The 26584-nt window shown below is 45.0% G+C and overlaps 1 protein-coding gene across 2 annotated transcripts in view; it reads left to right on the top strand.

The window, feature by feature from the left end:
- Positions 1-1307: 1307 nt before the first annotated feature.
- MTRR (5-methyltetrahydrofolate-homocysteine methyltransferase reductase) overlaps positions 1308-26584 on the top strand; it is an 87082-nt gene continuing 61805 nt past the window's right edge. For both annotated transcript variants that reach the window (XM_082257504.1, XM_082257503.1), the window contains exons 1-4: positions 1308-1411; positions 11045-11201; positions 17395-17548; positions 26257-26374. In XM_082257504.1, the coding sequence (XP_082113630.1) occupies positions 11058-11201; positions 17395-17548; positions 26257-26374 (416 nt within the window). In that variant the 5' untranslated portion in view covers positions 1308-1411; positions 11045-11057. The remainder of the gene's footprint in view (positions 1412-11044; positions 11202-17394; positions 17549-26256; positions 26375-26584) is intronic.

Raw genomic sequence — 26584 nt, 5'->3', positions numbered from 1 at the left:
GCAGTGTATATATAAAGTATCTAACAGAAGTAAGTACACCCCTCACATTTTTGTAAATATTTTATTCTATCTTTTCATGTGACAACACTGAAGAAATGACACTTTGCTACAATGTAAAGTAGTGAGTGTACAGCTTGTATAAGGGCTCTTTCACACAGGCGGACCGTTCAGATCCGCCTGTCCGTTTTTTTGGCCTGATACACTCCCTCCTCCTCCATGTCCACTAACCAGCTAAACACAACGTGGACTATTACATGTAGATTAATGGAGGCTTCACCTCCCTCTTATTCTAAGACACAGGCTGGAGCGGAGTGACACAGCCTTTGACTGGCAGAAATCCCCCCACACCATGTTATTGCCAAAAATAATGAAGATTTTATTTCAAATATATACAGTATACACCCCACACACACACAAATATATATATATATATATATATGTACAGAGTAGTACACCCCTCACATTTTTGTAAATATTTTATTATATCTTTTCATGTGACAACACTGAAGAAATGACACTTTGCTACAATGTAAAGTAGTGAGTGTACAGCTTGTATAACAGTGTAAATTTGCTGTCCCCTCAAAATAACTCAACACACAGCCATTAATGTCTAAACTGCTGGCAACAAAAGTGAGTACACCCCTAAGTGAAAATGTCCACATTGAGCCCAATTAGCCATTTTCCCTCCCCGATGTCATGTGACTCGTTATTTTGTTTTTACAAATAGAATAAAATGCTTATTTTAAGAAAAAAAATATGTTTGCAAAATAAATAATTTTTGCAAAAAGAAGAAAATTATGTTTTTGGTCCAAACAGTTGTATTTGCAAAAAGCAGAAAATGTCATTTTTGAGAAAAAAAAATAGTTTGCAAAAGAAAAAAAAGCTTTTTTTTTTTTTTTTTTTCTTTTTTTAAGAAAAAATTGTATTTGCAAAAGAAAAAAAAAAAAAGATATATTTGCAAAAAACAATAAAATTTTTTGCAAGACAATATCACCAAAAGAAAGCCTCGCGGCGCGTCCTGAAAATGAGATCTGCGGTACGTTTTTATCATAAATAATGACCAACATAAACGTAACAATCGCTCTGCTCCCTCGGATGTCCAAACTACGGCCCTCCAGCTGTTCAGGAACAACAATTCCCATGAGGCATTGTAAATCTGACATTCAGACATAACTATGCATGATGGGAATTGTAGTTCCTGAACAGCTGGAGGGCCTTAGTTTAGACTTCGGAGGAGGTCAGGTGACGCCTCCTGCTGGTCACATGATCAGGAGATTATCATATCGCCCATGTGGCTGGTCACATGATCAGGAGGTGTTCCTGGGCCCTCCCCCCTCTGGAATGCAGCATGTGTTGTGTATTTCCTGCCTATTGGTTACCGGTTGCATAAGACATTCTGTGCATGCTGGAGGTGAGTGCTCTGATTTTTAGATTGTAAGCTCCATGAGCGAGGCCCTCCTATTCCTTCTGTATTGTACTTTCTTCCTTTATATTGTAAAGCGCTGTGCAGACTGTTGGCTCTATATAAATCCTGTATAATAATCCTAATATCTGCGACTTGGAGTCGCCGTGTTTTCTCGCCGTTTGTTATGTTAGGCGAACGTTTATCGATCAATATTTTTTTTTTTATGTTTGAGCGATCGCTGTCCGTCTTCTGCTGGTACAGCTCACATAAAGCCGATCTGAAATCGCAGTTCCAAATCGCAGCACAGCGGGGGTTTTGGTTGCGATTCTGCAGCTTGACAAACCCAGAGTGTAAAATCGTTTTAGGCCCCTACATGGCGATTTTGGAAACGTCGCGATTCCAAAACTGTGCGGCAATCGCTGCGAAATGCGTGACGCGCTTTTGGGTGCCATCTATTTTAAATGACACTGCGATTTTCCAGTGATTTTGCTGTGCGGCAGAATAACGCGGCAAAATGCGCCTTCGAAAATCATGTGAAGCCTGTCGCCCTAAGGCTGCATTCACATATTCGTGTTTTAGGAACGCACGCGATTTTGCATGGGTCGCTCCCAAAATGAGCACCTGAAGCTCCCTCTTGGGGCGATAAGCTTCATGCGATTTTGAAAAGGTGCAGCAGAATCGCACAGTGTTTTGGGGTGCCATTAGCTCCAGCTCACACTGACTGCAGCTTTGAAACCAGCGCAATTTCAAAGCCACCGGTCAGTGTGATTTCTTGCGCAGCTTGCCAACACCTGTGCGACTTCCTGCACAGATGTCGATGTTAGGGGTGCCTTTCATATGAACGATTCTATAGGGAAAAAAAAGGGTGCGACTTGTCATGCGACTTTGATCTGTCGTTTCAAAGCCGCTGGTCAGTGCGATTTCATGTGCAGCTTGCCAACATCTGTGCGACTTCCTGCACAGATGTCGATGTTAGCGGCAAATGAAATCGCCAAAAATAGTGCAGGAACCATTTCAAAATCGTAGTCGCACCAATGGTTCCATAGGGAGAAATAGGGTGTGACCTGTCATGCGACTTTAATCTGTCATTTGAAAGCCACTGCTCTGATCTTTGATCTGTAATTTCAAAGCCGCTGGTCAGTGCGATTTCATGTGCAGCTTGCCAACATCTGTGCGACTAAGGCTGCATTCAAATTTTTCGTGTATTGGGAACGCATGCGATTTTGCGTGTTGTACATAGGGCGGACCTTTGCGCATTTGTCGCCAAAAAAGAAGCTCCTGCTCCTTTTTTGGGTTGACAAGCTTCACGTGATTTAGAAAGGCGCAGCAGAATTGCATGGCATTTGGGGTGCCATTAGCCCCAGTTCACACTGAATGCGGCTTTGAAATCGCACTAGTGGCAAATTAAATCGCCAAAAATAGCGCAGGAACCTTTTAAAAAACGGAGTCGCGCCAATATAAACAGTTCCATAGGGAGAATTAGGGTGCGACTTGTCATGCGACTTCAATCTGTCATTTGAAAGCCACTGCTCAGTGCGATTTCATGTGCAGCTTGCCGACATCTGTGGCTGCATTCACATTTTCATGTATTGGGAACGCATGCGATTTTGCGTGTTGCACATAGGACAGCCCATTCACTTCAGTAGGCTGCCCTATGCACATTTGTTGCCCAGAAAGAAGCTCCTCCTCCTTTTTGGGGCGACAAGCTTCGCTTGATTTGCAAAGGCGCAGCAGAATCGCATGGCATTTGCGGTGCCATTAGCCCCCAGTTCACTCCGAATGCGGCTTTGAAATCGCGCTACTTCAGTAGCGGAGTCGCACTGATGTGAACAGTTCCATGGGGAGAAATCGTGTGCGACTTGTCATGCGACTGATCTCATTTCAAAGCCGCTGTTCAGTGCGATTTCATGTGCAGCTTACCGACATCTGTGTGACTTCATGCGCAGATGTTGATGCAAGTGGCATATGAAATCGCCAAAATTAGTGCAGGAACCTTTTCAAAATCAGTGCAAGGTCGGAGTCACACCGATACGAGCGGTTCCATAGGGAGAAAGAGGGTGCGACTTGTCATGCGACTTTGATCTGTCATTTCAAAGCCACTGCTCAGTGCAATTTTCATGTGCAGCTTGCCGACATCTGTGCGACTAAGGCTGCATTCACATTTTCATGTATTGGGAACGCACGCGATTTTGCGTGTTGCACATCGGCCCATTCACTTCAATAGGCTGCCCTATGCGCATTTGTCGCCCAAAAAGAAGCTCCTCCTCCTTTTTTGGGGCGACAAGCTTCATGGGATTTGCAAAGGCGCAGCGGATTTGCATGGCATTTGGAGTGCCATTAGCCCCCAGTTCACTCCAAATGCGGCTTTGAAATCGCGCTACTTCAGTAGCAGAGTTGCACCGATATGAACAGTTCCATAGGGTGCGGCTTGATATGCGACTTTGATCTATCATTTCAAAGCCGCTGGTCAGTGCAATTTCATGTGCAGCTTACCAACATCTGTGCAACATTATGCGCAGATGTTGATGCAAGTGGCATATAAAATCGCCAAAAACAGCGCAGGAACCTTCTCAAAATCGGAGTTGCACAGATATGAACGGTCCCATAAGGAGAAAAAGGGTGCGACTTTTCATGTGACTTTGATCTGCCAAATTGCATGACAGGTTGCACCAGTATGAAGGGGGGGGGGGATGGTAATTCCATATTGTAAAGTGTGAATGGGAGTCTTAAAGGAGCAGGCGCTTCTTTTTTGGGCGAGATACGCGCACAGGGCTGTCCATTAGAGTGATCTGGGCTGACCTGTGCACAACACGCAGAATCGCTTGAAAATCGCGCACACAAAATCGCGAGAAGGAACACGAGCTCCCGCTGTGCAAAGTGTGGATGGAGTCCTTATGGTTTGGGGCCAGAATTGAATTTAAAGTGACAGTCGCGCATTCAAGTGAACGGGGTGCCCTGTGCGCGACACTCGTTTCCACGTTAAAAAAACAAATTTGCGAACGGAGCGCAAGTGTTGTGCGCGGGGGAGATTTATTTTCCATAATGTGAAAGATAATGTTACGCCAAGTAAATAGATACCCAACATGTCATGCTTCAAAATTGCGCACGCTCATGGAATGGCGACAAACTTTGATACTTAACCAGTTGCCGACCGCCGCACGACTATATACTGCGGCGGTCAGCCCCGGCCAGGCAGAGTGACGTACCGGTACGTCACTCGCCTGTCACTTCCTTGTGAGCCAATAGCGGGCGAGCGCACGCCTGCCGCGGCTCGTTCATAGGGAAGTGAGTGCGTGTGACCGGCGGACCCGATGTCCGCCGGTCACTCGCCGATCGTCGGTACAGAGGGAGAAAGTCAGGCGGCTGATGTAAACAAGCCGCCTGTCATTCTCCCCTGTGTAGAAACAGTGATCAGACGGTCCTACGACCGTTGATCTCTGTTCTTACACACACAGCCAATCACAGTAGAAAGCACGCCCCTAGGGACACACTTAACCCCTCCCTCCCCAATAAAGTTAACTCCTTCACTGCCAGTGTCATTTTGCAGTAACAGTGCATACGTATAGTAATGATTACTGTAGTAATGTCACTGGTAACCCCAAAAGTGTCAGTCAAGGGTCCGATCTGTCCGCCGCAATGTCGCAGTACCGCAAAAAAATCGCAGATCGCCGCCATTACGCGTTAAAAAAAAAACACCAAAAATGACAAAAATCTTTCCCTTAGTTAGTAAACGCAATAACTTTTGCGCAAACCAATCAAAATACGCTTTTTGCGATTTTTTTTTTTTTTTTTTTTTTACCAAACATATGTAGCAGAAAACAAATTGGCCAAAAATGTTAAAAAATTTTGATTTTTTTACATTTTTTGGGGGGGAAATTTCATATAAAAAAATGTGAAAAATATTGTTATTTTTGCAAAATTTACGATCTTTTTTTTTTTTGTTTATAGCGCAAAAAGTAAAAATCGCACAGGTGATCAAATACCATCAAAAGAAAGCTCTGTTTGTGGGAAAAAAAGGACGTCAGATTAGTTTAGGTACAGCATCGCACGACCGCGCAATTGTTCGTTAAAGTCACGCAGTGCCGAATCGCAAAAAAAAAACCCTGGTCGGAATGGGGGTAAAATCTTCCGGGGCTTAAGTGGTTAAAAATCTCCATAGGAAACTCTTTCAAAAATTCTACAGGTTACCAGCTTAGAGATACAGAGGGGGTCTAGAGATAGAATTATTGCTCTCACTCCAACGATCGCGGCGATACCTCACATGTGTGGTTTGAACACCGTTTACATATGTGGGCGCAACTTGCATATGCGTTCGCTTCTGCGTGCGAGCTAACGGGGGGGATGGGGCTCTTTAATTTTTTTTTTTTTTTTTCATGTTTATTTAACTTTTTATTTTTACACTGTCCCTTTTTTGGTTTTTGATCACTTTTATTCCTATTACAAGGAATGTAAACCTTGTTGTAATCATAATTTGTAACCTTGAATGTAATCCCTTGTAATAGAAATAAGCAGGACAGATCCTCTTTAATGTGAGATCTGGGGGTCAAAAAAAACCTCACATCTACACTAAAAAGGCAATAAAAAAAATAAATAAATAAAAAAAAAATATATCTATGTATGTATATATGTGTGTGTATGTGTGTGTATATATATATATATATCTATATATATATATATATATATATATATATATATATACATATTTTAACCACTTAACGACCAGCCACGTAAATCTACGTCGGCTGACTTTGAGTGGTTATACCGGGATGATGCCTCTAGCTAGAGGCATCATCCCGGTACTGTTGTTTGAAGCCGGCGGTCGGCTTTCCGTCGGTAACGATCAATGCGGCTCGGGAGCCGCTCGATCGTTACCCGGGGGGGCGGGAGGGGACGTCCCCCCCCCTCCCGCCGCCTTCCGCGGCTTTGCTCGGGGCTCCCGTCCCACCGGGAGCCCCGAGCACCCAGCCGGCACGTCCGCCGGCTGGATGGAGTCCCGATGAATGCCGGAAACGGCATCGATCGGGTCTCCGATGACGTAACCCGGAGGCGGCGTCCATGACGTCACATCCGGGTTACTGTGCCGCAAAAGGCGGCAGATTTAAAAAAACGGCTGTATGCAAAAATGCCGTTTTCGGCGTTTTGCATACATGGAAGTGTAGTGGAGGGGTTTGGGGTCTTTTAGACCCTCGATCCCTCCATAAAGTGTACCTGTCACTACATATTGCTGTCACAAAGGATGTTTACATTGCTTGTGACAGCAATAAAAGTGATCAGATTTTTTTTTTTTTTTAAAAAAAACCTGTAATAAAGTTAAAAAAAAAGAAAAAATAAATAGAAAAAAAAAAAAAATTTAGCCGCCCCCGTCACCGTTAGCTCGCGCACAAAAAAAAACGTATACGCAAGTCGAGCCGCAAATGAAATCGCTGTTCAAACCACACATGTGAGGTATCGCCGCGATCGCCAGAGCGTGGGCAATACTTTAAAAAAAAGAGCTACACTCTAACTCTAAACTGGTAACCGTTAAATAAATTTAAAGCGTCGCAGATTGAGATCTCTATTGACCGTAATTTGTCGCCATCCCACGGGGGGGCGCAATTTTAAACCGTAACATGTTTGGTATCTATTTACTCGGCGTGACATCATCTTTCACAATATACAAAAAAAATGGGCTAACTTTACTGTTTAGTATTTTTTAAAATTAGTGAAATGTGATTTTTCAAATTTTTTCCAAAAAAATGGCGTTTTAAAGACCGCTGCGCAAATACCGCGTGCCAAAAAATTTTGCAATGACCGACATTTTATTCTCCAGAGTCTTTGCTAAAAAAATATATATAATGTTTGGGGGTTCTAAGTAGTTTTCTAGGAAAAAATACTGGTTTTAACTTGTGAACAAAAAGTGTCCGAAATAGGGCTGGGGGTAAAGTGGTTAAATAAAAAAAAAATGGGCCCTTTAATCGCTTCCAGACCGCCCGCCGCCTTTTCACTGCCCTCCTGCGCAAACCGACATAGACCTACATCGGTCGCGCACCTGCAGCTAGGGGGCGAGGGCGCGCCACCAGCGACACGCTCCCGCCCCCTTTTGGCAGCGGGGACTCGGATTGCCGTCTGACACTCGAGATTGCTCCCTGCTGAGAGAGAACGACAGTCGGCTGTTGTAAACACAGCTGACCGTTCTTCTCTCTGGAATGATCACAGAGTGCCTGTGATCCTTCTATATAGGAACACAGGTCTCTATGGTCATTTCACAAGCCACGCCCCCCCCCCCCCACAGTTAGAATCACCCCCCTAGGCTCACATTTAACTCCTTGATCACCCACAATGGTAACCCCTTCCCTGCCAGTGTCATTATTACAGTGACAGTTCATAACTTTAGCACTGATTACTGTAGTAATGTCACTGGTCCCCCCCAAAAATGTCAGTTAGGAGTCCGATCTGTCTGCCGCAATGTCGCAGTCCCGCTAAAAATCGCAGATCGCCGCCATTACTAGTTAAAAAAAAAAAAAAAACAATAAAAAATAACATAAATCTTTCCCGTAGTTTGTAGACGTGATAACGTTTGTGCAAAAAAAACAAATTGGCCTAAAATGTTAAAAAAAAAATATTTTTTTAATTTTATTCTTTGGGAATGTTATAAAGCAGAATGTGAAAAATATTGTTTTTTTTTTTTCAGAATTGTCGCTCCTTTTTTTTTTTTTGTTTATAGCGCAAAAAAAAAAAAAAAATCGCAGAGGTGATCAAATGCCACTAATATAAAGCTCAATTTGTGGGGAAAAAAAGGACATCAATTTTATTTGGGTACAGCGTTGCACGACCGCGCAATTGTCCGTTAAAATAACGCAAAAAATGGCCTGGTCATTAAGGGGGCAAATCCTTCCGGTCCAGAAGTGGTTAATGTGAGATCTGGGGGTCAAAAAGACCTCACATCTACACTAAAAAAGCAATAACAAAAAAATAAATAAAAAAAGTCTAATTAAAAAAAAAAATGGGCCCTTCTAAGGCTTTTGGGAGGAAGTGGCGTATGACGTCGCTCCGGTCCTCCAGGGCCATAGAGTGGAGTGGGGGCGAGCTTGCCCTCACTCGACTGTCTAGGAGGAGAAAGGACCGGATTGTTTTCCCCGCTACTGGCAGCTCCGGTAAGCGGGGAAAACAACCGGGAAACTGCGGGGGGGGGGCACCTCTCCCGCCACCCATAAAAACGATCCAGTGGCGAATCCGCTGCTGGGACCACTTTTATGTGAAAGAGGACCACCTGCCTTGTAAGAAAATACCAAGGTAATGGGAGCTATCTGCTGCCTTAACTCCGGTATTTAATGTCAAAGTAGCGGCGAAAATACGCAGTGGGCGGTCCAGAAGTGTTTAAGTTACTCTGATTGGTTACGGATTAATTGGATAGTTTAGGAAGGTCCTCATTAAGGGCCCCTCTGGATACCCACCGAATGGAGTTCTCATTACACGGTTATCGTAAACCACTTTAGCCCCGGGAGATTCGGCTGCTCAATGACCAGGCCACTTTTTTCAACTTGGCACTGCGCGACTTTAACTGACAATTGCGCGGTCATGCAACCCTGTACCCGAACAAAATTGACATCCTTTTTTTCCCACAAACAGGGCTTTCTTTTGGTGGTATTTGATCACCTGTGCACATTTTTTTTTTTTGAGATATCAATAAAAAAAGAGCAGAAATTTTGCGAAAAATTTACACTTTCTACAGTTAAAAAATATCCAATATATTAAATTTTTGTCATATATTTAGGCCAAAATGTATTTAGCTACATGTCTCTGACAAAAAAATCCTCAATAACCACTTTAAGACCGGAAGATTTTACCCCCTTACTGACCAGGCCCTATTTTGCGATTCGGCACTGCGTTACTTTAACGGACAATTGCGCGGTCGTGCGACGCTGTACCCAAATGAAATTTACGTCCTTTTTTTTTCTCCCCCAAATAGAGCTTTCTTTTGGTGGTATTTGATCACCTCTGCGATTTTTAATTTTTGAAATAAAAAGAGCGACAATTTTGAAAAAGAAAAACAATATTTTTCACATTCTGATATGTAACATTCCCCCCCAAAAAAATGTATAAATCAAAATTTTTGTAACATTTTAGGCCAATTTGTTTTCTGCTACATATTTTTGGTAAAAAAAAAAATCGCAATAGGCGTATTTTGATTGGTTTGCGCAAAAGTTATTGCGCTTACTAACTACGGGAAAGATTTCTCATTTTTATTGTTTTTTTTATTTACTAGTAATGGCGGCGATCTGCGTTTTTTTTTTTTTTGCGGGACTGTGACATTGCGGCGGACAGATCGGACCCCTAACTGACATTTTTGACACTTTTGGGGGTACCAGTGACATTCCTACAGTAATCAGTGCTAAAAATATGCACTGTCACTGTACTAATGACACTGGCAGGGAAGGGGTTAACACTGTTGGTGATCAAGGGGTTAAACGTATGTCTCATGCTTACTGACGTGTGGGGGGGAGGGGGTTGTGTGACACAGACAGAGATCGCAGGTTGAGCTATGCTGAATCCTGTGATCTGTCCCTGCCTGTCACAGAGAAGATCCGTCTGCTTTGTTTACACAAGCAGGCGGATCTTCTCACACTTTCCCCCGATGATCGGGGAAGAGAGACGGCGATCGCCGCCTCTCCTCCCCTGCCTCAACTTCCGCTGTGTCTAAAACCAGCGGGAGCGAGCCTCCGGCGGCGCGCGCGCGCCGCCAAGACAGCTAGGAGTCCAGCGACGTAGACAGAGAGCTTCCGCTGTGCCACAGTAGCAGCACAGTGAGCGGTTCCTAAAGTGGTTAATCTAAAGAAAAGGGGTGGGGTCAGCAACAGTAAGGCTGGGGAGGAAAGAGCTAGATCAGGGGTGTCAAACTCAATTTAATCGAGGGCCGCATCAGCAATATGATTGCCCTCAAAAGGGCCGGTTGTATCCGTGAACCCGTATGTCCAGAGCATCGCTTAACCATACATAAGACGTCAGGAGCCTCCCCACCATCAGAAGTTGAGTCCCCCACCCTCCTTTACATTACAGTGCACCACCCTTACTTTGTGCTGCTGCTGGGAAGAAGCTGGAGGCATTGCTGGAAAGCAGAAAGCACAGGAGGAGGGCTGGAGCTCTCCTGCAGCTGCAGGAGAGGTGCGAGGGCCACGTGAAATGGCCCGGTGGGCCGGATTCGGCCCGCGGGCCTTGTGTTTGACACATGTGAGCTAGATGATGCTATACGTCCTCCAGCCAGATAATGAGGCGGGGCCCTATCTGACTTGCTGCAGCTTCTAATGCACATTGTGAGAAGACTCTAGAAAAACGAAATCTTGAAGTCCTTGTAGGCCAATAAGGAGGGAGCATTATTTGTGGTACATTGTGAGAAGCTCACAGTGTGCGGTGAAAATCGGAGGAAGCCGTATCAGTCCGGGAGAGGAGCCGCTGTGCAAGGCTGAATGGAGGTCAGATTTTTAAAGCTTTTTAAAGCTTTTTTTTCCCTTTGTTATATGAATAAAGCCGGCACACGAAAAGTCTTCTTCCAAGTAAAATTCTTTATTCCAACATGGATAGCGGTGACAACATGACAAATTCTGACGCGTTTCGGCTTTACGCCTTCCTCATAGCATTTTTTTTTTCCTTTGTGTTGGGCAGGTGGAGCTTCGCCATGTGCGGCGTGCGTAAGAAGAGATTCCTGCTGCTCTACGGGACGCAGAAGGGACAGGCGCAGGCTATCGCCGAGGAAATTGGCCAGCAGGCAGAACGCCACGGCTTCACCACTGACATTATCTCCTTACAAGACCTGGATAAGGTGAGCCGCCATCTGCCCTGTATGCGGTCCGCGTTCCGTCCAGCCAAATCCGTATCGCTGGTCTGGGATGGTGGCGCTGCTACAGTGTGTGCAACCTGGTCTCATGTATCCGGCCTGCATGGTCTGGGTCTGCAGCGCTGTACCATGAGCGGGTGGAGATACAATGTTCAGAAGAACGGCTTAACGAACAAATGGAGAAGATCGTTATCAGCTGGAGGAATGTTGGGTTCTACTGAGTCTCAAATGTCTGTGTGGTATTTGGGACTCCAAAAATAGTCCCTGAAAAATGGTGTGGGGGAGGGGAGGTCATGTCAATCCAAACACTGCCGAATTCATTTTACTTGCAAGACTTCCTATATTTAAATTAACAACGTAAAATGTTATCCCCCCCCCCCCTTCCATTTTTATCTGTGTGGGGTAAGAATAGGTGTGTGTGTGTTTTTTTTTTTTTATCATTATTATTTTTATTTAAACTTTTTAAAAACATTTTCCTAATTATTTTATATATATATACAGTGGGTACGGAAAGTATTCAGACCCCCTTAAATTTTTCACTCTTTGTTATATTGCAGCCATTTGCTAAAATCATTTAGGTTCATTCTTCTTCCTCATGAATGTACACATAGCACCCCATACTGACAGAAATACACAGAATTGTTGACATTGTTGCAGATTTATTAAAAAAGAAAAACTGAAATATCACATGGTCCTAAGTATTCAGACCCTTTGCTGTGACACTCATATATTTAACTCAGGTGCTTTCCATTTCTTCTGATCATCCTTGAGATGGTTCTACACCTTCATTTGAGTCCAGCTGTGTTTGATTATACTGATTGGACTTGATTAGGAAAGCCACACACCTGTCTATATAAGACCTTCCAGATCACAATGCATGTCAGAGCAAATGAGAATCATGAGGTCAAAGGAACTGCCTGAAGAGCTCAGAGACAGAATTGTGGCAAGGCACAGATCTGGCCAAGGTTACAAAAAGATTTCTGCTGCACTTAAGGTTCCTAAGAGCACAGTGGCCTCCATAATCCTCAAATGGAAGACGTTTGGGACGACCAGAACCCTTCCTAGAGCTGGCCGTCCGGCCAAACTGAGCTATCGGGGGAGAAGAGCCTTGGTGAGAGAGGTAAAGAAGAACCCAAAGATCACTGTGGCTGAGCTCCAGAGATGCAGCCAGGAGATGGGAGAAAGTTGTAGAAAGTCAACCATCACTGCAGCCCTCCACCAGTTGGGGCTTTATGGCAGAGTGGCCCGACGGAAGCCTCTCCTCAGTGTAAGACACATGAAAGCCTGCATGGAGTTTGCTAAAAAACACCTGAAGGACTCCAAGATGGTGAGAAATAAGATTCTCTCGTCTGATGAGACCAAAATAGAACTTTTTGGCCTTAATTCTAAGCGGTATGTGTGGAGAAAACCAGGCACTGCTCATCCCCTGTCCAATACAGTCCCAACAGTGAAGCATGGTGGTGGCAGCATCATGCTGTGGGGTGTTTTTCAGCTGCAGGGACAGGACGACTGGTTGCAATCGAGGGAAAGATGAATGCGGCCAAGTACAGGGATATCCTGGACAAAAACCTTCTCCAGAGTGCTCTGGACCTCAGACTGGGCCGAAGGTTTACCTTCCAACAAGACAATGACCCTAAGCACACAGCTAAAATAACGAAGGAGTGGCTTCACAACAACTCCGTGACTGTTCTTGAATGGCCCAGCCAGAGCCCTGACTTAAACCCAATTGAGCATCTCTGGAGAGACCTAAAAATGGCTGTCCACCAACGTTTACCATCCAACCTGACAGAACTGGAGAGGATCTGCAAGGAGGAATGGCAGAGGATCCCCAAATCCAGGTGTGAAAGACTTGTTGCATCTTTCCCAAAAAGACTCCTGGCTGTATTAGATCAAAAGGGGGCTTCTACTAAATACTGAGCAAAGGGTCTGAATACTTAGGACCATGTGATATTTCAGTTTTTCTTTTTTAATAAATCTGCAACAATGTCAACAATTCTGTGTTTTTCTGTGAAATATGCAAGTCCTTCCCTGAAAAAAGAGGTTGCCTGGATTGTAGCATATGCTGCTTTAAAACTTGGACATTATCATGGTCTTACCTTACCCTTCTGTTAGCAGCCATCTTGGACATGTGCAGACTGCTGCCTCTTATAGACTCTGATTGCATCATCACTTGCCTGCTGCCTGGGTGTCGCAGTGATGATGCTGCACACCTGACTAGATCTATCACCTGATGGGTTGCAGTCCTTGCCCTTGCATTTGTGCTCCAAGGTGTATCTCTGCTAGCAGTCTTCTGTTCTCCATGTTCCTCCTTGTATGACCTGGCTTGGCTGATGACTCTCCTGGCTCTTGACCCTGCATCGGCAGATGACCCAGCATAGGTACACTACCCACTTCTGGACTTGACCCCAGCTTGGTCCTGCTCTCACTTCCTCACTCTTGCTGCATGTTTATTGTTGTTTGCTCCAATAAACTGCTTTATTTTACCTGCATCCCTGTGTGGTCTGGTTTCCTGGCACCCTGACATATACATCTTTCAGCATTGATGGTGCCTTTCCAGATGTGCAAGCTGCCCATTCCATACACACTAATGCCCCCTATACCATCAGAGATGCCAGCTTTTGAAGTGCTAATAACAAGCTGGAAGGTCCCTCTCCTCTTTAGTCCAGAGGACGCAGCACCCACGACTGTCAAAAAGAATGTCAAAATTCGATTTATCTGACCACAGAACAATTTTCCACTTTGCAACAGACCACTTTACACAAGCTTTGGCCCAAAGAACCGTTTTCAACTTTGCAACAGACCAATTTACATGAGCTTTGGCTCAGAGAAGATAGCGATGTTTCTGGATCAAGTTCAGATATGGCTTCTTTTTTGCATGATAGAGCTTTAACTTGTATTTTCGGATGGCACAGCAAGCGGTGTTCACAGGCAGCGATTTCTGGATGTATTCCTGAGCCCATGCAGTGATCTCCATCACAGAATCATGTCTGTTTATAATGCAGTGCTGTCTGAGGCCCTGAAGAGCACCGCTATTCAATATTGTGTTTCAGCCACGCCCCTAGGGACACACTTAACCCCTCCCTCTCCAATAAAGTTAATCCCTTCCCTCCCAGTGTAATTTTTACAGTAACAGTGCATATGTATAGCACTGATTACTGTAGTAATGTCACTGGTACCCCAAAAGTGTCAAAAATGTCAGTCAAGGGTCCGATCTGTCTGCCGCAATGTCGCAGTTCCGCAAAAAAAAATCGCAGATCGCTGCCATTACTCGTTAAAACAAAAAAACAACAAAAATGACAAAAATCTTTCCCTTAGTTAGTAAACGCAATAACTTTTGCGCAAACCAATCAAAATACGCTTAAAAAAATGCGTTTTTTTTTTTGTTTTTGTTTTTTTTACCAAACATATGTAGCCGAAAACAAATTGGCCTAAAATGTTAAACAATTTTGATTTTTACATTTTTTTTGGGGGGGGAATTTCATATAAAAAATGTGAAAAATATTGTTATTTTTGCAAAATTGTCGCTCTTTTTTTGTTTATAGCGCATGATCAAAAAATCGCACAGGTGATCAAATACCACCAAAAGAAAGCTCTGTTTGTGGGGAAAAAAGGACACCAATTTCATTTGGGTACAGCGTCGCACGACCGCGCAATTGTCCGTTAAAGTCACGCAGTGCCGAATCGCAAAATAGGCCCTGGTCAGGAAGGGGGTAAAATCTTCCGGGGCTTAAGTGGTTAATAAAAGAAGAGGGGATGCTACACAGTACTAAACATGGCCCCATCCCACCTTTTTTGAGACGTGTTGCTGCCATCAGTTTCAAAATTACCTTTAATTAAAAATATTATCGGTGTCATACAGTTGGCCTCGGCCCCAGAACTATGGAGGCACCTTTTAAATGGAAGGTCAACGAGCCACAGCTCCAGGAATCCCCAGCAAACTTTGGAGGAACCTTGGAGTACATGGAACCTCCCTATGTTGAGAATGGCTGCTCTAAATAATTGCTTTACTCCTTGAAATGTTTGCAGTTCATCTCAAAAAAGGATTCTAAACCAATATGAGTTGTTGACTGAGCATGTCTGAGTGTTTACCTGAACTCTAGTAGACGAGGTCCTCAGATAAGGACTATTCTAGTTTAGTAATATAGGAGTTTATAGTATAAAGAGAGATCATACCAGTTGACCTGTGGAAGGTTTTACCCCCTCCATAAACCAGGGCATTATTTACTATTCAGCACTGAGCTAATGAAATTGGCAATTGCAAATTACATTTTTATCATTTTTTTTTTTTTCACACAAATAGAGCTTTCTTTTGGTGGTATTGGATCACCACTGGGTTTTATTTTTTATTTTTTTGCTATATTATAATATAATTTATGCTTTGGGAGGCACACACCTATGGCTTATTCATTGATGAACATTGTATAAGCAATAGTTTTAGACCCCGTTCACATAGGGGCGACGCTACTTGCCGGGGCGACCTGTGAGGTCGCGGTGCACAGCGCGCACCGCGGCCTCGGAGCGGCATGCACGGACTTCATATCATTGAAGTCAATGCAGGTCGCTTCAGGTCGCCCCAAAGTAGTTCAGGACCCTTTTTCTAAGTCAGAGCAACTTGTGTCGCTCCTATTAGAACGGGTCCTGTGCTAATCTATGGCAGGCGACCCACGGCGACTTGTCAGGCGACCAGGTCGTCTGACAAGTCGCCCCAGTGTGAACCGGCTCTTAGCTGTAACTTTACTGTCTCCCCTCTACATTGTAAAGCGCTGCGCAATATTGTTAACCACTTAAGCCCCGGAAGATTTTACCCCCTTCCTGACCAGGGGTTTTTTTTTGCAATTTTTTTTTTTTTATTTATTTATTTTTTTACTGCGTGACTTTAACGGACAATTGCGCGGTCGTGCAACGCTGTACCTAAACTAATTTGATGTCCTTTTTTTTCCCACAAACAGAGCTTTCTTTTGGTGGTATTTGATCACCTGTGCCATTTTTTTGATCATGCGCTATAAACAAAAAAAAAAAGAGAGTCAATTTTGCAAAAATAACAATATTTTTCACATTTTTTTATATGAAATTCCCCAAAAAAATGTAAAAATCAAAATTTTTTAACATTTTCGGCCAATTTGTTTTCTGCTACATATGTTTGGTAAAAAAAATCGCAAAAAGCGTATTTTGATTGGTTTGTGCAAAAGTTATTGCGTTAACTAACTAAGGGAAAGATTTTTGTAATTTTTGTTGTTTTTTTGGCGGCGATCTGCAATTTTTTTTTTTTTTTTTTTTTGCGGGACTGCGACATTGCGGCGGACAGATCGGACCCTTGACTGACATTTTTGACACTTTTGGGGTTACCAGCGACATTACTACAGTAATCAGTGCTATACATATGCACTGTTACTGTAAAAATTACACTGGCAGGGAAGGGGTTAACTGTATTGGAGAGGGAGGGGTTAAGTGTGTCCTAGGGGCGTGTTTCTAACTGTGATTGGCTGTGGCTACTAGTGTAAAAACAGAGATCAACGGTCCTACATAGTAGAACCGTCTGATCTCCATTTTTACACAGGGGAGAATGACAGGCGGCTTGTTTACATTAGCCGCCTGCCTTTCTCCCTTCCCGGCGAACGATCGCAAGTTACCGGTGGACATCGGGTCCGCCGGTCACACGCACTGACTTGTTAGGGAACAGCCGGGGCGGGCGCATGCCTCAGCGGGCGCGCGCTCGCCCGCTATTGGCTCACAAGCGAGTCACTTTGCCTGGCCGGGGCTGACTGCCGCAGTATATGTACTTGCGGCGGTCGGCAAGTGGTTAATGAACAGCTTGCTTCTGGTTGTGATCTGGTTACTAGTAATCACATGGTACAGGGAGCCACTTACCATGTGATTCCTGTGGGGCAATCACAGATCACAACTAAAAGCAAGCTGATTGTGAATGAACTCCATTAATGACAGTTTGTTTGCATTGGTATCATGTGATTGCTATAACCAATCCTTGCGATCACATGATACCCGGGTAACCAGTTTTTTTTTTGATCTTATGTGTCCAAAGGAGTCGGACGATGTGCGTCCCCCCCAACCAGGAACAGGCAGGATGACGTACATGTACATAATCCGGCCTCGCTGTGACTCCCACCCACCCGCAGTACATTTAATCGGTTAGACGCCTCCTATGTTTTGTGTTTTTCAGTTCTGCTTGAAGGAGGAGAGGGATCCTGTGGTCATCGTGATCTCCACCACCGGAAATGGAGAACCCCCAGAGCCGGCAGCAAAGTTTGTAAGAGGGATTCAAAACCGAGATCTGCCAGCGGACCACTTGGCGCATCTGCGATACGGAATATTGGGTACGTGTCACACACTGCATCTGACCGTATAAAAACCCGTCTGTCCTTTTTTAAAGCTTTTTTTCTAGGAAAACGGCTCAGTGCACACATGGAATTTGTATCTCTGTCCATGCCAGTGGCGGCTGGTGGTCAAAATTTTGGGGGGGGCGCAAACAGAAAAATGTAATAGGCATTGCTTTGCGGCAAAAAATGCTGTAAAAAATTGCGCGACTTTGAGGTCGCAAAAGTGTGAAAGGGGCCTTCAGTAAATAAGGTATAGTGTGCCCCCTTTCAATGCACAGTGACCAGCGTGCCCCCTTTCAATGCACAGTGACCAGCGTGCCCCCTTTCAATGCACAGTGACCAGCGTGCCCCCTTTCAATGCAGTGACCAGCGTACATGCCCCCTTCAATGTAGTGACCAGCGTACATGCCCCCTTCAATGCAGTGACCAGCGTACATGCCCCTTTTCAATGCAGTGACCAGTGTACATGCCCCTTTTCAATGCAGTGACCAGCGTACATGCCCCTTTTCAATGCAGTGACCAGCGTACATGCCCCCTTTCAATGCAGTGACCAGCGTACATGCCCCCTTTCAATGCAGTGACCAGCGTACATGCCCCCTTTCAATGTAGTGACCAGCGTACATGCCCCCTTTCAATGCAGTGACCAGCGTACATGCCTCCTTTCAATGCAGTGACCAGCGTACATGCCCCCTTTCAATGTAGTGACCAGCGTACGTGCCCCCTTTCAATGCAGTGACCAGCGTACATGCCCCCTTTCAATGCAGTGACCAGCGTACATGCCCCCTTTCAATGCAGTGACCAGCATACATGCCCCCTTTCAATGCAGTGACCAGCGTACATGCCCCCTTTCAATGCAGTGACCAGCGTACATGCCCCCTTTCAATGCAGTGACCAGCGTACATGCCCCCTTTCAATGTAGTGACCAGCGTGCGTGCGTGCCCCCTGCAATGCAGTGTGCCCCCCCCCAGACCAGTGCACTTACCTGGAGGCTGGAGCCCTGGAGCAGCCGCGGCGGTGCCTTCTCCTCAGTGTCCCGGCGGCCGGCTTCTCTTCAATCCCCGGCGGCGCGTCTCCTCGAGTCCTCCCGCTCCCGCCTCCTCATCAGCCAATGGCAGGGGGTTTGCCTTGCGGCCAATAAGTAAGCGCATATCGGATGCGCTCCCTGATTGGCCAGGAGGAGGATCCGTGTGACAATAGCGAATTTTCATTCGCTATTGTCACACAATGGGTGGGCTCGGGGCGCACTGCTTTGCGCCCCGGGTCCACCCTTTGCATCGCCCTATTAGAGCCTCTGGCTCTAATCAGGTGATGCAAAAAAAAAAAAAGCCCCATGCAGATTAGAGGGCCGGACGCATGGATGGGGGGGCGGCGCCCCTGCTCCCCCAACGCACCGGCCGCCAATGGTTCATTCAGTTCTGAGATTTACACAGCTCTGCCACACAGTACAGCCCTGTATGACCGAGCTTGAGGCCTAATCTTTCTCTGTCTTGTACTTTAGTAGCATTTGCATGTCTTGTCCCTCCCACATCCTGAAACTGGGCAAAAGAAATAGCCGACTGGTGATCTCGGTTATTCTGCTCTCTACCCCGATCAGCACTTAAATGTGTCCTTGTGCTGCTTTTCCCTCAGTCAGTCTAAGTTCTGCTGCACAGGGACTGCAGGAGTCTGATGCCAAGTCAGATTTAGGCACTTCCCTTGCTTGCAGGGCCGGGACAAGGGGTGGGCAGGTGGGCACTGTGGTGTCATGTAAGGTGGGGGGCACCACGAGGAGATTGGGGGGGGGGATTTGTGTTAGGAGGAAATGGGGAGGTAAGAATGGTCCTAGGAGGGGAAATTGGGGGGTTGTGCAAGGAGTGTCGATTTGGGGGGATTTGTGTTGGGGGGGACAGGGTATGTGTTAGAAGGGGGGATTTGGGGGGGGGGTTGTGCTAGAAAGGGTAATTTGTTAGAGGTGGGATGTGATTTGTGCTAGAAGGGGATTTATTTTTTTTGGGGGGGTGATTTTGCTACTATGGATAATTGGGGGGTATATGTGCTGGGATGGGGAATTGAGGGATGGGAATTTGTGCTGAGGGGGGATTCAGAGTGGGGGAGAGGAATTGTGCTCAGAGAGGACATTTGAGGCATTTGAGTTAGGATCTTGGGTAATAATTGCATTTTGAGGGCTGCAATTTTACCAACCCATGATTATTGAACTTTTTGAATATGTTGTATGTGTTTACTGGTTGGTTCTAGGAGTTCGGGACAGTTAACTTTGTATATTTTGGAGGTTGGGTACATCAGTTGTGTACCCAGGTATGATATAGATGTTTCGTCCCGATTGTAGCCATATTTTTCACGCAGATTTTTCTAAATGATCTTGATGATTTCTTATGAAGATTCATAGGTCGAAGGTAGCATTTATTTTGATTGACCTTATAATAGTAAACTTTACCATATTAGTTCAATCGTTTTTGAACAATGGGTAGGAAGGGATCAGGATTTGTCAGAGTTAGGATAATGTCGTCTGCAAAAAGTCCCAACTTATGTTCATATTGAAACAAAAACAATGTTTCAATAATACAAAATCATCAAAACACTAGCAGTGCTCCTTTAATAGAACAAAAAACACCACGGTGTCTTCCTATACATGAATATCAATTTTACGTTCTATGCGGACATGGTAATAGTAGGATCAGCCAATCCTTATTACCGTAGATACTCGAGTATAAGCCGACCCACCTAAATTTACCACAAAAAACTGGGAAAATGTATTGACTCGAGTATAAGCCTATGGTGGGAAATTCAGCCGCTAATGGACCCAACTGGACCACCACAAGACCCAAAACAGGGGCTGCGGGCATGGTGCAGGGGCTGTGGACATGGTGCAGGAGATGCAGGGGTGTGGGAATGGTACAGGAGAAGGTTCAGGCATGGTACAGGAGATGGTACAGGCATGGTACAGGAGATGGTTCAGGCATGGTACAGGAGATGGTACAGGAGAAGGTTCAGGCATGGTACAGGAGATGGTTCAGGCATGGCACAGGAGATGGTTCAGGCATGGCACAGGAGATGGTACAGGCATGGCACAGGAGATGGTACAGGCATGGCACAGGAGATGGTACAGGAGATGGTTCAGGCATGGTACAGGAGATGGTACAGGCATGGTACAGGAGATGGTTCAGGCATGGTACAGGAGATGGTAGAGGCATGGTACAGGCATGGTACAGGCATGGTACAGGCATGGCACAGGAGATGGTTCAGGCATGGCACAGGAGATGGTTCAGGCATGGTACAGGAGATGGTACAGGCATGGTACAGGAGATGGTACAGGCATGGTACAGGAGATGGTACAGGCATGGTACAGGAGATGGTTCAGGCATGGTACAGGAGATGGTTCAGGCATGGTACAGGAGATGGTACAGGAGATGGTTCAGGCGATGGTACAGGAGATGGTTCAGGCGATGGTACAGGAGATGGTACAGGCTTGGTACAGCCATGGTTCAGGAGATGGTACAGGAGATGGTACAGGAGATGGTTCAGGCATGGTACAGGAGATGGTTCAGACATGGTACAGGAGATGGTACAGGAATGGCACAGGAGATGGTACAGGGTGATAGTGGGCAACCTTGTCTGGTTCCATTGGTTAAGCTGAGATTTTTGGATATTAATCCTGAGGAGAACACATTAGCTAAGGGTTGGGGACTATAATGACATAATGACCGAGTGTATAAATCCTTTGATACCAAATTTTTCCAGAGTTTTAGAAATAAACTTCCAATGCATTCTATCAAATTCTTTCTCAGCATCTAATGCCAAGAAAATAGCGGGTGTTTGATTGTTTTCTATATGATTAATTAAGTTTACCATCCTTCTAGTGCCATCAGGGACGAAACCTACTTGGTCTGGCCTAATGAGATATGATGGTATGTTTATTAACCACTTACCGACCGCCCGCCCGCCATCGATTAACGCCGGTCCTTTGACGCTAAATACCGGGGTTATGGCAGCTATCTGCTGCCATAACCCCGGTATTTTTAAAAACAACGGGCGGTCGGCTTTCAGGTAAGGGTGGTCTTAGCGGCGGATTTGTTGCGTGATCATCCTTACGGTGCGGCGGAAGAGGTACCCCCTCCCGCCACGTCCCGGTCCTTTTCCCTTCTTACCGGACCCGCCCGCAGCGGGGAAAACGATCCGGTCCTGGATCCTCTGAGACAGGAAGTTGAGTGAGGGCAAGATGGCCCTCACCCGACTCTATAGTCTTGGAGGACTGGTGCGACGTCAAACGTCGTTGCCTAGCAACCGGCTTGGCAACGACGGTTGCTAGGGGACTTCTTGACCCCAGATCTCACAATAAAGAGGTCCTGTCATGGCTATTTCTATTACAAGGAATGTTTACATCATTCCCCACTGAGAGAGAAGAATGGTCCTCTGTGCCTGTGATCCTTCTATATAGGATCACAGGTCTCTATGGTCATTTCAGAAGCCATGCCCCCCCCCCCCCCCCCACAGTTAGAATCACTCCCCTAGGCTCACATTTAACCCCTTGATCACCCATAATGTTAACCCCTTCCCTGCCAGTGTCATTATTACAGTAACAGTGTATATTTTTAGCACTGATTACTGTAGTAATGTCACTGGTCCCCCCCAAAAGTGTCACAAATGTCAGTTCGGGGTCCGATCTGTCCACCGCAATGTCGCAGTCCCGCTAAAAATCGCAGATCGCCGCCATTACTAGTAAAAAAAAAAAACAATAAAAATGACAGAAATCTTTCCCGTAGTTTGTAGACGCGATAACTTTTGCGCAAACCAATCAAAATACGCTTATTCCGATTTTTTCTTTTTAACCAAAAATATGTAGCAAAAAACAAATTGGCCTAAAATGTTAAAAAAATTAGATTTTTATTTTTTTTTTGGGAATGTTATATAACAGAATGTAAAAAATATTGTTTTTTTCTTTTCAGAATTGTTGCTCTTTTTTTGTTTATAGCGCAAAAAATAAAAATCGCACAGGTGATCAAATACTACTAAAATAAAGCTCTGTTTGTGGGGGAAAAAATAAATTTTATTTGTGTACAGCGTCGCACGACCGCGCAATTGTCCGTTAAAGTCACTCAGTGCCGCATCACAAAAAATGACCTGGTCATTAAGAGGGGAAATCCTTCCGGTCCAGAAGTGGTTAATTTGGAGATTTTAAATCTCATCCTAAAGATCAAAATGAGCGTCGACTAATTTGTTATGTGCGTCAGTGAAATCGCACATTTTGTTCTCTACATATTCCACTCTATCTCTGAGGGCATCCATTTCTTTTTTTGTATTGATGCATAAAGCTAATCAAATCGTGTAATAAGGCTCCTCCTAATGACATCATTATATCTTCCACCCGCGATCATGCAGGAGAATGACAGAGCGGCCGTCTGCCAATGGAAACAAAGCAGACGGCTGTTCTGTCCCAAAGGAAGAGTGGGATCTTGTGTTACAGCTAAGCTGATACACAGATCTCTCTTTTCCTCTAGCACATTCATCCCCCTCACAGTTAGAAAGCACTCCCTAGGAGCACACCGCCTGACACCCGCGATCGTTCCCCGCTCAGAGAGAAGAACGGTCGGATGTTGTAAACACAGCTGACCGTTCTTCTCCCTGGAATGATCACAGAGCGCCTGTGATCCTTCTACAGTATATAGGATCACAGGCAGTGCCGTATCTTGGCCTAGGCCAACAAGGCCCAGGCCTAGGGCAGCACCTTGCAAGGGGGGCAGCAAAAGCTGCACCCTGCATGAAAAAAAAAAAAAAAACAGCCTCCTCCCGACACAAAAAGGGTCCCGCGCCAGCATGCGCTACACGTTTTGTATAGTGCCAGTCTTATGTGGTGAATTGGTCCTACGGGCAGGGTCCAGGAGGCAAATCAGTCTGCTTCCCCCATAAAGCGGACCAGTATGATAATACTGGCCGGTCAGGACATTCGGACAGACCGCAGGCCGCCAACAACACAATACAACTGGCCCGACGGCCGCCAATGCTAATAAGTGTGGCACTGCAGCCAAATGGTCCGCCTACTCTCCTCTACCCCCAGGCACTGATAGGCACTCATATGCTGCACTGATGGGCACTAATATGCTGCTCTGATGGCCACTGATAAGGCGGCAATGGTGAGTACTGATAAACTGCACTGATAGGCACTAATGATGCTGCACTGATAAGGCAGCACTAATATGCTGCACTGGTGAGGCTGCACTGATAGGCGCTGATGAGGCTGAACTTATGGGAACTGATGAGGCTGCACTGATAGACTGTGGTTGTAGTCTGTGGTTTACAGATAACAGGGCGGGTCATAAACAGGAAGGGGTGTGGCCTTTACAGGAAGGGGTGGGTCATATTTAAATTAGGTGGTGCACAAGTTTAGTCAGGCCTAGGGCAGCACAAAACCTAAATACGCCACTGATCACAGGTCTCTGTGATCATTTCACAAGCCACACCCCCCCCCCCCCCCCCACAGTTAGAAACACTCCTCTAGATTCACATTTAACCCTTTGATCACCCCTTGTATTAACCCCTTCCCTGCCAGTGTCATTTATACAGTTTTAGCACTGATCACTGTATTGGTGTCACTGGTCCCCAAAAAGTGTCACTTAGTGTCAGATTTGTCCGCCCCAATGTGGCAGTCCCGCTAAAAATCACTGATCGCCGCCATTACTAGTAAAAAAATAAATAAAAGTCCATAAATCTATCCCATAGTTTGTAGACACGATAACTTTTGCGCAAACCAATCAAAATACACTTGATTGGATTTTTTTCTACCAAAAATATGTAGCAGAATACATATTGGCCTAAATTGATGAAAAAGTTTTGAGTTTTATTTATTTCTTTTTTTATTGGGAATGTTATATAGCAGAAAGTAAAAAATATATATATATTTTTTTTTTTCAAAATTGTCTCTCTTTTTTTTGTTTATAATAGCGCAAAAAATAAAAACCGCAGAGGTGGTCAAGTACCACCGAAAGAAAGCTCTATTTGTGCGGGGGGGATTTTATTTGTGTGCAGCGCCGCAGGACCACGCAATTGTCAGTTAGAGCAACGCAGTGGCGAGTCGCAAAAAATAGCCTGGTTATTAACCACTCGCCGTCTGCTCACTAGTGCTCTACTGCGGCAAAGTGGCTCGTTATCGTCTTGACGATGTAGACCTACGTCGCCAGACAATCCCGTTTCTCGGCGGCGCGCGCGCGCCGCCGGAGGCTCGCTCCCACTGTATTCAGTCACAGCGGGAGTCGGGCCAGGGGAGGAGAGGCGGTGATCGCCGCCGCTCGTCCCCAATTGTCGGGGAATCGAGTGTGGAGATCCGCCTGCTTGTGTAAACAGAGCGGGCGGATCTCCTAAGTGACATACAGGGTCAGATTGCAGGATTCAGCATAGCTGAACATGCAATCTGCCCCTGTGTCACTCAGTCCCCTCCCCCCACACACGTCAGTAAGCACCAGGCATACATTAACCCCTCCCTCTCCAATAAAATTAACCCCTTCCCTACCAGTGTCATTTTTACAGTAACAGTGCATATATATAGCACTGATTACTATAGAAATGTCACTGGTACCCCCAAAAGTGTCAAAAATGTCAGTCAAGGCTCCGATCTGTCCGCCACAATGTCGCAGTCCCGCAAAAAAAATCGCAGATCGTCGCCATTACGTGTTAAAATAAAAAACACCAAAAATGACAAAAAATCTTTCCCTTAGTTAGTAAACGCAATAACTTTTGCGCAAACCAATCAAAATACGCTTTTTGCGATTTTTTTTTTTTTTTTTTTTTACCAAACATAGGTAGCAGAAAACAAATTGGCCAAAAATTTTAAAAAATGTTGATTTTTACATTTTTTTGGGGGGAATTTCATATAAAAAAATGTGAAAAATATTGTTATTTTTTCAAAATTTACGCTCTTTTTTTGTTTATAGCGCAAAAAGTAAAAATCGCACAGGTGATCAAATACCACCAAAAGAAAGCTCTGTTTGTGGGGGAAAAAAGGACGTAAATTTAGTTTGGGTATGGCGTCGCACGACCGCGCAATTGTCAGTTAAATTCGCACAGTGCCGAATCGCAAAAAGTGGCCCAGACGTAAGACAGCAAAATCCTCCGGTGGTAAAGTGGTTAAGGGGGAAAAAAAACCTTCTGGAGCTGAAGTGGTTAAGAAATGTATTTAATAATATTTGTGCATCTGATTCATTTAAGGCCCCTTTCACACTTGTGTGACTTGTCCTGCGATTTGGGACTGCAAAATCGCATGACAAGTCGTTCTCTATTATTTCCAATGAGTACTGTTCATATCTGTGCAACTTGAAGTCGTACCGACTTCAAAGTAGTCCCTGCACTACTTTGGCCCAATTGTAATGCGTTTTGAGGTCCAAAGACATAGGCATTGCTTCAAGCCCAGTCAAAATCGCATCAAAATTGTGGTAAAATCACGGCAACAAAATAGTGGGACTTTTAAGTGAAGGGGACCTTAAAGGACTCCTAGTCTGAAGATACTTACAGGTCTTCATTTTCATGTTAGAGAATAAGTGTTTTGGTTATACTTTTTTTTTTTTTTTTTGATTATGGGGGAAGGGAATTTGGGACTTTAAATAAGACTCCTGACCACCGGAGTCTCCATCCCTGTTGCATGAAAGGTCTGGTCACACCTTATGTAAAGTCCCAACTTTGCTTTTGCTTTTAATTTTTTTTTTTTTTTTGGTTTGCAGCCCTCGGCGACTCGGAATTTACCTTCTTTTGCAACGGTGGAAAAATTGTGGACAGAAGGCTCCAAGAACTGGGAGCAAAACGCTTCTATGACACCGGATGTGCCGATGATTGTATTGGGTGAGTGAAACCATTTAATAATTAGGGGGCCCCTCATATGTAGATGATTCTGTCAGGTAAGCGCAATAATTTTTAGTTGGTGGGGCCCCGATATGTAGATGATTCTATTGAGTTAAGCAGAATCATTTATATTTAGGGGCCCCTGACACATGGATGATCCTGTTGGGTGAGTGGAATCCTTTGTTTAGGGGGCCCCCCGATATGTAGATG

This window comes from Pelophylax lessonae (genome assembly GCF_965119305.1).
Source record: "Pelophylax lessonae genome assembly, chromosome: 5".
NCBI classification, from domain to species: Eukaryota; Metazoa; Chordata; class Amphibia; order Anura; family Ranidae; genus Pelophylax; species Pelophylax lessonae.
The sequence above is the reverse complement of the archived record's forward strand: the minus strand, read 5'-3'. Positions and strand labels throughout refer to the sequence as shown.